This window comes from Lutra lutra, chromosome 10, assembly GCF_902655055.1.
Source record: "Lutra lutra chromosome 10, mLutLut1.2, whole genome shotgun sequence".
In the NCBI taxonomy this organism is placed as follows: domain Eukaryota; kingdom Metazoa; phylum Chordata; class Mammalia; order Carnivora; family Mustelidae; genus Lutra; species Lutra lutra.
In genome coordinates this window covers 59,674,716-59,689,707 of record NC_062287.1, presented here as the reverse complement: position 1 = coordinate 59,689,707, position 14,992 = coordinate 59,674,716, and the positions used below count along the sequence as shown (strand labels likewise).

The window sequence follows — 14,992 nt, the reverse complement described above, 5'->3', positions numbered from 1 at the left end:
GTTTAAAACAACATGTTCAAGGTCACACCTAATAAGCTCTGAATGCTGGGGCACCTGGGTGGCTCAGTGGGTTAAGCCTCTACCTTCGGCTCAGGTCATGATCTCAGGGTCCTGAGACCAAGCCCCCATATCGGGCTCTCTGCTCAGCAGGGAGCATGCTTCCCCGCCCCTCTGCCTGTCTCTCTGCCTACTTGTGATCTCTCTCTCTGTCAAATAAATAAATAAATAAAACCTTTAAAAGAAAATAAAAGGAGCTCTGAATGCATCTCAGATACGCAGTACTTTTGATCTGTGGGCTATACCAGCTGACTTTCCTATATGCATTATCATTTAGCTGTGGTTTCCCTCATACCAAGTACAGCCAGCATGTAAAATAAACTAGAGACAAAAAGCATTTTTTCTCCAAGATATGTATAATTTGATGTAATTTTTTGTTTTTATGGGGCAAGAACGCTTGGGTGGCTCAGTCAGTGAAGTGTCTGACTCTTGATTTCAACTCTGATCATGTCAGGGTCCTGGGATTGAGACCCGAGTTGGGCTTCACACTCAGCAAGGAGTCTGCTTGAGATTATCTCTCTCCCTCTCCCTCTGCCCTGCCCTTCCTCCATCCCCCCTCTAAAATAAATAAATAAATGTAAAAAAATTAAAAAATAAAGATGAAAACATAGACTGTTGGTGGAAATGTAAATTAGTATAGCCATATAGAAAACAGTATGGAAGTTCCTCAAGAAATTAAAAATAGAACTACCATATAATCAGTATTCATACTTCAGGGTATATAGTCAGAGGAAATGAAAATAGGATTTCAAAGACATATCTCTATTCTCATGTTTATTACAGCTTTATTCACAATAGCCATGATACAGAAATAGTCTAAGTGTCTGTTAGTGGGTGAGTGGATACACACACACACACACACACACACACACACACAAAGACACACACACACGTACAATGGAAGATTATCCACCTATGAGAAAGACATCCTGTTGTTTGCCACAACATGGATGGACATTAGTGTTGGGGTTAATGCGGAGCTTGAAATCAGCCATAATACCTGGCTTGCTAAAATGTAACAAGGAGGCTGCCGAGGCTGATGGAGGATTTTCGAGAAGGGAGTAGGTTTTTGGAATGCCAAGGCCTGTGTGACCACTCTGCTGTTGGAATGCTGAGGGGAGCTGGCGTCCCCAAAGTTTTCTTAGCCAAAATAGCCACCCTGTGATCTAAGAGTTGTATGCATTGTCGCTCACGCTATTGGTTCAGCACTGGTAAAACATTCTGATTAGCTTTTGTTTCTGTCCCATAAACAGGTCCTCCTATTTTCAGTAAGACCCCTTATCACACGTCACATACTTGAGAAATAGTGATAAGGATTTGTGATTATCCTGAAGAACCAATAAAAGTAGGAGCAAAGAAGAGCAAAGGGTCTTCTTTTCTGAGTATTGACTGCATTGCGTTTTCCCGTCTTTCACAGCAGTTTGGAGTAACATTTTATCCATTGGTACAAGGGTTGCTGGCCATGCCTGGCACATTAGGGGTATTACGTTAAGTGATATAAATCACACAAAGACAAATAATGTATATATCACTTACATGTGAAATCTAAAGAGTTAAACTCCTAGAAACAGAAGTAGAATGGTGGTTATCAGGGGCTAGAAGACAGGATAGAGGAAAATGGTAGATGTTGATCAAACAGTATAAACTTCTGGTTATAAGATGAATAAGTTCTGGGGGTCTAATGTATATTATAGTGGTTATGGTTAGCAATACTGTATTACATACTTGAAAGGTGTTAAAAGAGAACATTTTAAATGTTCTCACAATAAAAAAGAAATGGTAATTATGTGACATGATGTTTCTGTTAGCTAACACCAGGGTGGTATCATTTTGAAATATATAAGTGTATCAAATCAATACATTGTACAACTTAAATAATGTTATATGTCAGTTATACCTCCACAAAGCTAGAAAATAAATAAATACAATGTAGAATTAAATTATTTCTGCTCTGGTTTTGAAGGAGGTGCTTGAGTAGAATACACAAAGGAATTTTCTCTCTAATTGATCTCACTTGGGCATTGGTATGTGAACATAAAGGCATGGACATCAGTTGAAATTTTTATAGAAATTAACCTCAGGTTTTCCCTAAAATTATTTTCAATTATATGAAATAAAGTAGGGGAGCTTGGGTGGCTCAGTCAGTTAAGCATTTGCCTTTAGCTCAGATCATGATCCCAGGGTCCTGGGATTGATCTCTGCATTGGGCTCCCTGCAGGTAGTTTGCTTCTCCCTCTCCTTCTGCCCCTGACTTATGCTCTCTCATTCTCTTTCTCTCAAATAAATAAATAAAATGTAAAAAAAAAATGAAATATTTTGATTTTTAAAATTTGTTACCTTTTTTCTATTTTTAATTGTTTAATTTCTTTTTTATTTTATTTTCTTTTATTTAAAAATTTGCTAGTGCAAATATTGGCAGTGCAATATTGGTTTCTGGATTAGAATTCAGTAATTCATCATTTATATACAATGTCCACTGCTCACTACAAGTGCCCTCTATAATACCCATCACCCATCTAGCCCATCCCCCACCCACCTCCATCTATCAACTCTCAGTTTATTCTCTATCAGTAGGAGTCACTTATAGCTTGTTTCCTTCTCTCCTTTTTTTCTTTTCCCCCTTCCCATATGTTCATCTGTTTTCTTTCTTAACTTCCACATGTGAGATCATATGCTGTTTTTTTTCTGAATGACTTATTTCACTTAGCATAATACATTCTAACTCCATCCATGTCATCGCAAATGGCAAGATTTCATTCCTTTTAATAGCTGAATAATGTCCCATTGTGTGTGTGTGTGTATATCTATCTATCTATCTATCTATCTATCTATCTATCTATCTATACCACCTGTTCTTTATCCATTCATCAGTCAATAGACATCTGAGCTCTCTCTATGGTTTGGCTATTGTTGATAATGCGGCTATAAACATCGGGGTGCATGTACCCCTTTGACTCTGTATTTTTATATCCTTTGGGTAAATACCTAGTAGTAAAATTGCTGGATTGTAGAGTAATTCTATTTTTAACTTTTTTGCAGGACCTCCAATCTGTTCTCCAGAGTGGTTAGTGCAGTCTGTATTCCCACCAATAGTGCAAGAGGGTCCCCTTTCTCTACACCCTCGCCAACATGTGCTGTTTCTTGTGTTGCTAATTTTAGCCATTCTAATCTGTGTAAGTTGTATCTCATCATGGTTTTGATTTGTATTTTGCTGATGATGAGTGATGTTAAGCATCTTTTCATGTGTCTGTTAGCCACCTGGATGTCTTCTTTGGAAAACTATCTATTCAGTCTTCTGCCCATTTCTTAACTGGATTATTTATTTTTTGGGTGTTGAGTTTGGTGAGTTCTTTATATACATTTGGACACTACACTACACTTTAACAGACATGTTGTTTGCAAATATCTTCTCCCACTTCATGGGCTACCTTTTAGTTTTGTTAATTGTTCCCTTAGAAAATAAATAAACAAGTGAATAGATATATAAATAAATAAATTTGCATTTCTTTTAAAAATAGGTATTCTTAAAAAATTGACATTCTTATTTTAATTCAGAACAAGAAGCTGTATGTCAAGAGGACTAGAAAGAGACTATAAATCTTAATATAGTAAGATTTTCTTTAAAATATTAACATTTTGCAATAGAAGCAACAAAAAAATACACATCCAGTGTTTCCCTACTCCCTCTAATTTTTCTTATTTCAGGTAGCTATCCAAGAAATTACTCCATTGTATTTTATACTGGATTTTTAATGTCTGTCCTCATTATTATTGTTAACAATTTTAATAATGATATTGACTATCTTTTAAGCACCCTATCATTGTATGCTATGCTTAAAACACATTTTAAATTATAATGTTCATGCAACAGTTCTTTTAGTCAATTGTCATTATCCTAATTATAAAGATGAGGAAAACTACACTCAATTTAAATATTTTAGTTGTTTTTTTTATAACACATAGCTAAATAGCCAAACTATGGAAAGAACCTAGATGCCCATCAACAGACGAATGGATAAAGAAGATGTGGTATATATACACAATGGAATACTATGCAGCCATCAAAAGAAATGAAATCTTGCCATTTGCGATGACGTGGATGGGACTAGAGGGTATCATGCTTAGCGAAATAAGTCAATCGGAGAAAGACAACTATCATATGATCTCCCTGATATGAGGGAGAGGAGATGCAACATGGGGGGTTAAGGGGGTAAGAGAAGAATAAATGTAACAAGATGGGATTGGGAGGGAGACAAACCATAAGTGACTCTTAAACTCACAAAACAAACTGAGGGTTGATGGGGGGAGGGGGGTTGGGAGAGGGGGGATGGGGTTATGGATATTGGGGAGGGTATGTGCTATAGTGAGTGCTGTGAAGTGTGTAAACCTGGCGATTCACAGACCTGTACCCTTGGGGATAAAAATATATGTTTATAAAAAATAAAATTAAAAAAAAATAACACATAGCTAATAGACAGTTGAATCAAAAGTCAAGCCTAGATCTGTCTGATCACAATATCTATGCTTTTAATCTTTGTGTAATACTGTTTTCCTTGAGGGGCACCTGGGTGGCTCAGTGGTTTAAGCCTCTGCCTTCGGCTCAGGTCATGATCTCAGGGTTCTGGGATCGAGCCCAGCATGGGGCTCTCTGCTCAGCGGGGAGCCTGCTTCCCTCTCTCTCTCTGCCTGCCTCTCTGCCTACTTATGATCTCTCTCTGTCAAATAAATAAATTCTTTTAAAAAAATACTGTTTTCCTTGACAGAATTTCTTGAAAACAGGGACTGCCTTTCATACTATGTGCATGATATATATACTGAGTTAAAACAAAATGAATGAATTAATAAGTGGATAAATAGATGAATAGCTCTCGTACCTGTTTTGGATCTCGATCAGATAGTGGCATGAGGATTTAAAGTTTCCTTCATTACTATATTCCATACTTTTATCTGAAGACATTTACTTTATCTTATTTGGAAATACCACTCTTTTGGCCTATCTTTTGTATATCTTTCTTTTAAAAGGCTCCAAATGGAATTCTAGTCCCACAAAATATGTAGAATCATATTATAAAAATTACTTTAGGAGAAGAATTTAATCCAATATGCCTCAGTATATCTGGTGAGGACAGGCAATATTATCCTAATAAATAAATAATATAGAAATAATCCAATGAGCACCATGTTGTCTTCCTGGGAAACTAAGGATGCCCCATCCCTCCCGGTAGAAAAGGCCATATTAACCAAATTTAATATCCCATTAGATCAGATAGTGGGGAAATTCTCCATGTATTGGAAAGCCGGTGTTTCCAGTTGCTCTTCTAAATAGTTGATACTTCAATTTAGAACTCTTGCCATAAATGTCAGACTGCCTGGTGCCTTACACCAATGTGTTAATTCTTCTACAAGTCTATTTCATGGTGATTCATCTGTCTGGAGTACAGTCTATGAAGCATCCAGCAGTGTCACATATCCTGTCTACCTCTGTGAAATCATGAAGGAACTTAGAATATGTCTTCTGTGTTTTGCATTTTTTTTTGCATGCTTACCCAATAAAACATTTTTTTAGCTACACTTAAAAAGACTGCCCATATACCCTCATCCTGCTCCATAAATTGCCTGTCCATTCCAATGGATTCCTATGACTCTGTTTGAGCCCTTCCTCTGACCTGGGGAGCATGCTCTGACTGTGACTGGTACATGCAAGAAGTGTTGGGAAGGTGATTACCTTCTAATAAGAGATGGAGAATTACCATCTAATAAGAGATGGAGATTGCTAGATAAATATGCTGTTTTGAGACCTTCAGTGGGACAGTTTCAAGTGTGATCTTTACCTTTTTCCAGCACATCCAACAGGAAAAAGCTCTGATAATTTATAGCAGTAATCTGCTCACTCATACACACATTACTGACTTTCTTCACTTCACGGTCTTACTTGCTCAGTCCCTTACAAAATTTATTCTTGAATCAATTCCCAAATATACCACATACCCTAAAATTATTGCTTCAGTATGCTTCTGGGGGAACATTTGATAGACACTCCTATATCATATTCACCTGTTTATAGATTGAGACCATCAGAGGAAAAACTTTAATCTTCTGTTCCTACTGTAAGTAACTATATAATTCATTAGCTTGACCATCAAGAGGAGGGAGATAAACCACTGTGGTAAACAGAGAAATGAGCTGAGTTAAAATTATTGGTGTCCACGTGGTGATCGTGATGGTGGGATATGTGCTCTCAAGCCACAGAGACACTGGACAAGAAGGTCTGATATGAAAAGGGAACTAAAGGAGATATGGCTAAACTTAAAGTCTTTGGATTTTCTTCACTAGCTTGTAAGACCTTCTGAGCAGTAAGGATAAGAAAGATGGGAGAAAAGAAGCTGTTATGTTCCTAATCAAAAAGCTTGCTCAAATTGGTGGATTGTGTCTCAAAACTTCCCAGTATCTCTCCTAATGACCTTTTAGGGGGAAAAAAAAAAGTAAGTTCATAATGAGTTGCCACACAATACAGAAAATGAACACTTTCTAAGGCTATCACAAGCAATGCTAGCTTGTCAGTGGCAATTCTGAAAAGTTGAATTTTTCATTTACCCAACAAAAGGACTATATTTGTGAAATTAAATAAAACCATGTATCAAATACTATTATATTAATACATTATTCCCTACTTCAGAATTATTTGTATGTTTTGATCACTGATGAAAGCACAGATGAGAATGGTTTTCCCAAATCATGCGCTCAAGCAGGTTAGAGTTACACAAACCTGCATATACTTCTCCACATCTACATGAATTATAATGATAGTTAGTTCTTTAAAAACTTGAAATCTTGGTTAATAACATCTCACCATCTGAAGTAAAATGCATTATTCAAACTTTACATTTGCCATGACTTCTTGTATAAGGTCTTTTCTGATTTCTTCTAAAATCTAAATTAGTTGCTTCTCACATGTGAAAATAAATCTCTTCTACTCTCTTACCATGGCCTAAATAATATTAAATTATATTTGCTCAGTATTTTTATATTATCACTATGCTGTGAGCTTTTGAAATCATGGAATATGTCTTTGTCACTGTTACACATCAAATGTTAAACCGCCTCTTGGTATTGCAGAAAGACACAATAGATGTGTGAAAAAGGAAAGATGAAAAAACAAGGAAGAATGATAGAAGGAAGGCAATAAGAGAAGATAAAAGAAGAAAGGGAGAGAGAGGTGGGGAGATGATAGGAACTTATAAATACATAATTTTTTTCACTCAAGTTTATCTCACATTCAGAATTGTTTTGTTTGAGGAATATAAATCCTTTAAAAAGAGATCTTTATCAGATAAATTTTCACCAACATAGACATAGTACAAGGACTTTGCATCTTAAATGGGTAAATATATATTTTTCCTGTGTCATAATATTTTTGGATCACTGTTCAGTGCCAGGTTTCAGAATACAAATCTGAGCAACACGCATGTGGATCTCTTTGGTCTTCACACCATAGATAATGGGGTTAAGGGCGGGGGGCACAAGCAGATAGATGGTAGACAAGAGGATATGAACATAGGGTGATACATGTCCAAAACGGTGGCTGAAGAAGGAAAAAAAGGCAAGAATATAAAACTCCAGGAAGACAGCAATATGGGCAGTACATGTATTGACTGCTTTGAGTCTTGCCTCCCTCTGGGGAAGATGAAAAACAGCCTGAAAAATCAGAATGTAGGAGACAAAGACAAAGATCATATCAAAACCTAGAATTGCAAAGGCCACAAAGAGCCCATATGATCTATTAAGATAAACATCTTCTGCAGCCAGCTTGACGACTGCCATATGTTCACAGTAGGAATGAACAATAACCACAGACTGGAAAAGTTGCAAGCGTTTAAGTAGAATGGGTAAAATTCCAACAAGCACCATTGCCCGGATGGCCACCATCAATACCATTTGAAATAGAAAGAGAGGTGTAAGGATGGATGTGTGCCGCAAAGGATTACAGATGGCAATGTAGCGGTCAAAGGCCATGGCCAATAGGATACCAGATTCCACGCCTTGCAAGGCATGGATGAAGAAGAGCTGAGTGAGGCAAGCATTGAAAGCCATGGAATAGGAGCCAAACCAGAAGATGGCCAACATCTTAGGAGCAATGGCTACACAAAGACCTAGGTCGGTGGCTGCCAAAACTGCCAGGAAGATGTACATGGGTTGGTGAAGACGGTGGTCTGAAGGGATGATAATTAATAAGAAGATGTTCCCCAGCACAGCCAGCAGGCACACTCCAAGGAAGGGAAATCCGATCCAAAACTGCACATGTTCTAGTCCAGGGATCCCAATGAGGATCACTGTTTGTGGGTTCAGATATGACATGTTTGTAGATCCCATCAGGTCGATAAATCCTTTTCTCACCATTGATTCTGAGACTTATTCAGAGAAAAATCATGAATGAAAAAGAACAAGGGAATTCTTATAATTTCTTCTATAACATGAAAAACATGGATAGAAATGTGGCTCTATGACTTTGAATCTTTGGGAATCAAGTTAAGGCTGTGTTATATAGGATTCTTCAATATCTTTTCCCCAAGCCAATGTGGGTATTTGTGCATGAGGAAGTTGTAGAAATGAAATTTATGATTCTAATAGCATTGATGTTGTTAGGTTCTGAAATGTCCTCAGATGCTGCTACAGATGACAACATTAACTTTTTTGTCTATATCCCTCTCCAAACTCCAGGCACATTTCAGATTAGGTGAAATCCCTTTGTAGCACTTGAAGTTGTGGAATAGATTCTCAATCCCATAGCCCTGTCCATTGTGTTCAAAGTTTAGAATCTCTGGAAAGCAGCAGCCTTTTCCAGTCTTCTCATTTTCTCTGGTTTAGGGAGTAAAATACCTACCTACAAATCTTAGAAATTGACTCTCAGCTCAGGGAGTGAGGAGATTTTGTTCTTTCAGCAAATGCTATTTGAGTTGACTGTGTGCAGACCCATTATCCAGTTCTTGAAAGTGATGTGAAGGAGCTGTATTTTATCAGTAGAAGCAGAGCGTATTTGACTCATTGGGATAATTCTGGATGGTTAGCTTTCAGAGTGGATGTGTAAGGAGAATAGGGTAGATGATGATGTAAGTCCTCTTGGATCTTAGAGGAGACAGAAAGTTGGGAAGATAAATAGGAAGTCAATGGAATAAAGAAGTACCACAAATTAGGATAAGATGGTAACATATAAAAACAGATCTATTAGAAAATGAGTATAGCTTAAATATTTTGATATTAATATGTTTCAGATGCAAAAAGCCAGGATTTGTTTTGTCCATAAAAGTCCAAATTTGGACAATCCTGTCCAAAAAGTCAGGATTAGTATTGTCCATAATGGAGCTCAACCTAAACCTGGTACTTTCATTCATTTTACTGGTGTGAGTTGACCAAGAAAATAATTTGCTACTTTTGATTACATTTCACACAAATGATCCCATTTCACACTCACGCCAAACTTCTGAAATTTAAAAAATTTTTCCTGTTCTCTTTCTTTAGAAATTTGTTCAGTAAACCTTAAGATAACTTTATGTACTCATTTTTATTTTTCATTAACCATTCTACAAGCTTAAAGTCATCCCAAAGTTTCATTCTGTTTTCCTTATGATTTTGTCATAGTTGAATCATTGAATAGGGAATACTGAATGGGATTTTATGTATTTTTCCTTGAAGAGAAACTAGAAGGATTACTGTTGTAAAATTATAGGAAAAAATAGTGGTTCCCAGTCAGTAGGATATATGTGTGGGTATAACTAGGAAGTCCCTAATGCAGTAAAATCTAAAATAGTTTACTAGTTCATTGAGAGTAGGAGATTGTTGTATGACCTTCTGTGGCTATATATATATATATATATATATATATATATATATATCCATTGACTATGACCAAGGCAATAAAAAGACATATATTAAAATTGGAATTTTTGTGAAAAGCAATTCCCTATGATGCCCAAATAAATGAGTTTAGGTGAGCAAGTTGTGGATTCCCTAGAATTCATTGGGATAAACATGAATATATCTTGTCAAAGTGACATGAGTAGACAAAGGCAAAATCTAAAGGAACTAGAGAAGGCAATACATCCTAGATATGTTTAGAAATGCCTGACAATGTAAGGATAAAATTCCATATAGTATAGCATATATATTATATGTAAATATATATTAGTATTTATGAATATTTATATATTTATAGTAATATGTATTCATATTCTATTGTAATACATATATATGTAATATATATTTGTGTTACATTGTATTGTAACACAAATATATATTTGTATTGTTTATATATTTATAATGTATATTTATAAATAAATAAAAATATATATTATTATAGATACAAATATATTATATGTAAATATAGTATAGACACATATAATTATAATATATATTATATATATAATATAATACAAAGATATATATAAGTATATAATACATACATTATAAATACAAATATGTATTATAAATATGTAAATACTAATATATTTGTATATAAATATATACTAAATATTAATATAGATAATACAAATACTATGCATATATATAATACAAATATATTAAACGTAAATGTAATATGTAAATTGTATGTACATGTGAATAATACGAATGTATTACATAAATTGTATGCATATATAAACAATACAAATTTAATATAAAATTGTATGTATATATAGATAATATAAATGTATATTATATAAAACAGATTTATATTAATAAATTTTATATTTATATAAAATTTATGTATAATTACATATAATTTATATACAATTATATAATTAATAAATTAAATCAATAAAATATGTTATTAAGTTTTATGTTCATGTTAATAAACTTGTAATTTACAAATATGTTTATTAAACATTTGTATATACTATGCATTTTATATAAACATATAATGTTCAAATGTATTGAATATTTAAGTAGAACATAGATACAAAATATATAAAGAAACATAAAAATAATAAAAATAAATAATAAAAATGAAATTTATATGCTATAATACACATTATATATAATGTTTTATATATAACATTTTATATATATATACACATATATATATATGTAATATTTTGTATGTTCATTCCTGGTTCCTGAGTAAAAAAGGACAGAGGAATGGGAAGACACCTTAAAATGAGGCAAGATAAAGTACAGGAATATACAAGATAAAGTAAGGAAGAAGAAACAAAAATACAAGATTTTGATACCACAGATAAAGAGAAGACCATATTTCAGGGGATGAGATATGAGCTGAAGTTACAGGGTAACAAACCCAGAGAGCAAAACAGATACAAGCAGTAAATAAGATGCTCCCATCTTCGACCTCCTCTCCATTTCTTACAAGCTCTCCTGCTCAAACTGCAAACACACACACACACATACAGACAGACAGACAGACACTCCTTTCCAAAATAGAGACTGCCTTCTTATTTTTGATAAACCAAGCAATGTTAAAACTACTTTGTAGTCAAATTAGAGGAGGAGCCTGAAAACCTTATTTTTCTTGCCCTGCCACTAATTAACTGGGATGTCAGTTCAAAAAAATCACATGTGATTAAGAACATGCTACTAGATCACCTTTGCATCACTTCCATCTCTAAATGACATGACATGCCTCATATTATTGATAAATACACTTGGGTCAGAGAAAATAACATGGCATGCTAAAGGAAAGTATGTTACTGAGAGATGCAAGACTGAGATCATCTAATTCACTGTCCTTTCCATTACCTTTTAATATTTGCTACAGTTAGAAACACTGAGCTATACCGAGGTTCTGATTCATGGTGGAGTAACTCACGCAGAGAAACAGACAGCGGCTAGAATATAAAACTGATGGATGGAACAGGTTTTTGTCTGCCAGGATTTGGATTTGCTAAGTGTCTTTTATCATCTGTCTTTAGCTGTTGCTTTTTTTGGCCTTTGAATCTGAGGCAATCCCTGGGCAATTTTCAGACCTGTCCCTAAAGAGTTCATGACATGTCTGAAACAGAAACTCAGCTCTGTTTTGGAGCAGAAAGGTATCTCTTGCCTGAACACAAAGCCAGAAAGCACTGTTACTTTCAAGGAATGAGAACCAGGAAATCTCAAGTTATGGGTCACATTCAGATCATGGTCAATCTGAGATCATTAGGAATGTGAGGGGTAAAAAATATCTAAGAAATGGGGTGCACCTGGCTGGCTCAGTTGGGTGGGTGTCTGCCTTTGACAGAGGTCATGATCTTAGGGTCCTAGGATCCAGCCCCATGTGTGGCTCTGCACTCAGTGGGGAGTCTGCTTGTCCCTCTGTTCCTCCCCACCGCCCCATGCGTACTCTCTCTCAAATAAATAAAATCTTTTAAAAAATCTAAGAAATTGAAAATTTGGAAACTGAAGAGGAAAGAGAGCAATTTAGTTTACTTTCTGGCCTGTGGCTAGACTTGTGGCTTAAGGGAACAGAAGAAGCTTATCTTTATAAATACAATTTTACTACAGCTGAAACTCATACCATGCAAAATCACGTTTGAAAACTTAGTTTCCTCTTCTTGACTCTGTCAACTTAGGCATGAAATAGCCAGTTATTTTACTAGCAAAATGAGTTTATTCAGGAATACCAGAGGAGTTGTAAGTCAGGACAAGCAAACTATGGCAAACCATTGAAAAGTTCTAAGAGGCAAAGGAAAGGTCAGCTATTATTAATTTTTAGGAGAAAATTGGGGACAGTGGTTTTGAACAAAAGTTCATGGAGGAGAACAAGAGTCCAAGGTTGTGATGGTTTCTCATTGGCTACAATGGAGTGTGCTGTTGCTGTCAGGGAGAGATCTTCACTCTTTTTATTAAAAGCAGGAAATAAGGGGCGCCTGGATGGCTCAGTGGGTTAAAGCCTCTGCCTTCGGCTCAAGTTGTGATCCCAGGGTCCTGGGATCGAGCCCCACATTGGGCTCTATGCTCAGCAGGGAGCCTGCTTCCCTTCCTCTCTCTGCCTGCCTCTCTGCCTACTTGCGATTTCTGTCAAATTAAATAAAAATTTTTAAAAAAGCAGGAAATAAAATTCCTATGTGAAGTGTCTTCACTTGTCAAAATAAGAATCGTCTTCCTTCCATGTTCTGCATGTTTGATAATGTGTTTATTACACATAAGTTGATGTAACACTGTATCATGTAAATGAAATTTGCTAAGAGTAAAATTTCAATGTTCTCAATAACAACAAGGTAAAAATACAAGTTGATAGGTGTGCACTAATTTGATGGGCAAAATCCCTTCACAACGTATACATATATCAAATCATCATGTTGTTCATCATATTGTACTTACAACTTTATTTGCAAATTATACCTCAAGAAAGCTGGAAAAATGTTAAAAAAATTATTTTAAGTGTTCGACTAGGAATGAGCCAACTCCCTAACTCCAACCACCAGGTTGTCTCAGTTGTTGATTCTATGATCAGAAAAAAGATATTAATTCTACATGTTCAATATTCACTGTAAGTAAAAGGGATGGATGAAATATTTCCTTATCTTTTGCTTCCTTAGTTTTTCATTTTTTTCCCCTACCAGACCTGTGGTCAATCAGTTTCTCCACAAATTTGGCTTTAAAGTGTATTGCATTTGTTTTCCTTTCTACTCATCTTTTAAAATCTCTTCTGCAAATATGATCTTTATTTTGTCCCCACAGTATCTTTTTCTTCTTTAATTTTTTTTCATTTTCTCTTGATGAATGACTTCAAAGTCAGGGGTTCCCCATCAACTGCCTTTTCTTCTATATCTTCCAGTATTGCCTTTCTATTTGATCCTTCTTTAAACAAGCAAGCATGTTCAAGTCTTATTTTAAAAAAAATAAGCTCTTGAAAACTAAAAGAACTCCAGAGAACTATCTCTCAGTCTTTTTCCCCAAAGCAAAGCTTTCATTGCCCAGTTTCTCTTGTTTTCATCACACCATTATATTGTTTCCTTTCTCTCTATTAAATATTCTACCTCACTTTGTTGAGGGCACCCATGTTTACAATTAACAACCTGACAACCTACTTTCTTGTCTCTATGGAATTAACTTATTCATAATTTTTACATGACCAATATCTAACTTTGAAATTATTTACTGTGTTGATTTTATCCCAACATTGTCAAATGCTTCACTTTTCAATTCTCTTACCATTCCTTTGTTTGTGGATTGATTTTAAAAATACATGTTAGGGGGCACCTGGGGGCTCAGTGGGTTAAAGCCTCTGCCTGCAGCTCAGGTCATGATCCTGGGGTCCTGGGATCGAGCCCCGCATCGGGCTCTCTGCTCCGCAGGGAGCCTGCTTCCTCCTCTCTCTTTCTCTGCCTGCCTCTCTGCCTACTTGTGATCTCTGTCTGTCAAATAAATAAATAAAAATCTTTAAAAAAAAAATACATGTTAGGTTCCCCTAGGGAGGGGGGTTAAAACTCTAGGAACAATTCCTGTCAGTCTCTCTCTATCTAAATGGGTTTGTGTGTATATACATGCGTATATAAGAATGTACACAGGGATTAGAGAGCTGGTGCGTTGCAATAATCTGTTGCAGTGTAGGGTAAACATGCGCCTCGTGGATATTGGGGGAGGGTGGTGTCATAATCAAGAAAAATAGAAAATGCAAAGACATAGAGATAGAACATGTTATGCGTGTTTGAGCTGCTGTAAGGAGGCTTGGGTAACTAGAAAGGAATAAGCCAAGGGGGATTCACTTACAAAACATAATTTCTTAGAGATAAGAGAGATGCAGAGAATATTTGTCCTGTAGCAATTTCAAGACTAGGCTATCACTAAAACTAAAAAAAAAAAGGGGGGGGGCACCTGGGTGGCTCAGTGGGTTAAAGCCTCTGCCTGCGGCTCAGGTCATGATCCCAGGGTTCTGGGATTGAGCCCCGCATCGGGCTCTCTGCTTGGCGGGGAGTCTGCTTCCCTTCCTTTCTCTCTCTGTGTG

The 14,992-nt window shown here is 35.7% G+C and overlaps 1 protein-coding gene across 1 annotated transcript; it reads right to left on the bottom strand.

Moving 5' to 3' along the window:
• Positions 1–7,476: 7,476 nt before the first annotated feature.
• LOC125079736 (olfactory receptor 52A1-like) lies at positions 7,477–8,427 on the bottom strand. The gene has a single exon (XM_047693508.1). The coding sequence runs from the start codon at positions 8,425–8,427 to the stop codon at positions 7,477–7,479; it is 951 nt and encodes a 316-aa protein (XP_047549464.1).
• Between the last annotated feature and the right edge of the window lie 6,565 nt (positions 8,428–14,992).

Coding starts and splice junctions, on each gene's coding strand:
- LOC125079736 (XM_047693508.1), bottom strand. CDS start 8,427: ATGGGATCTACAAACATGTCATATCTGAACCCACAAACAGTGATCCTC.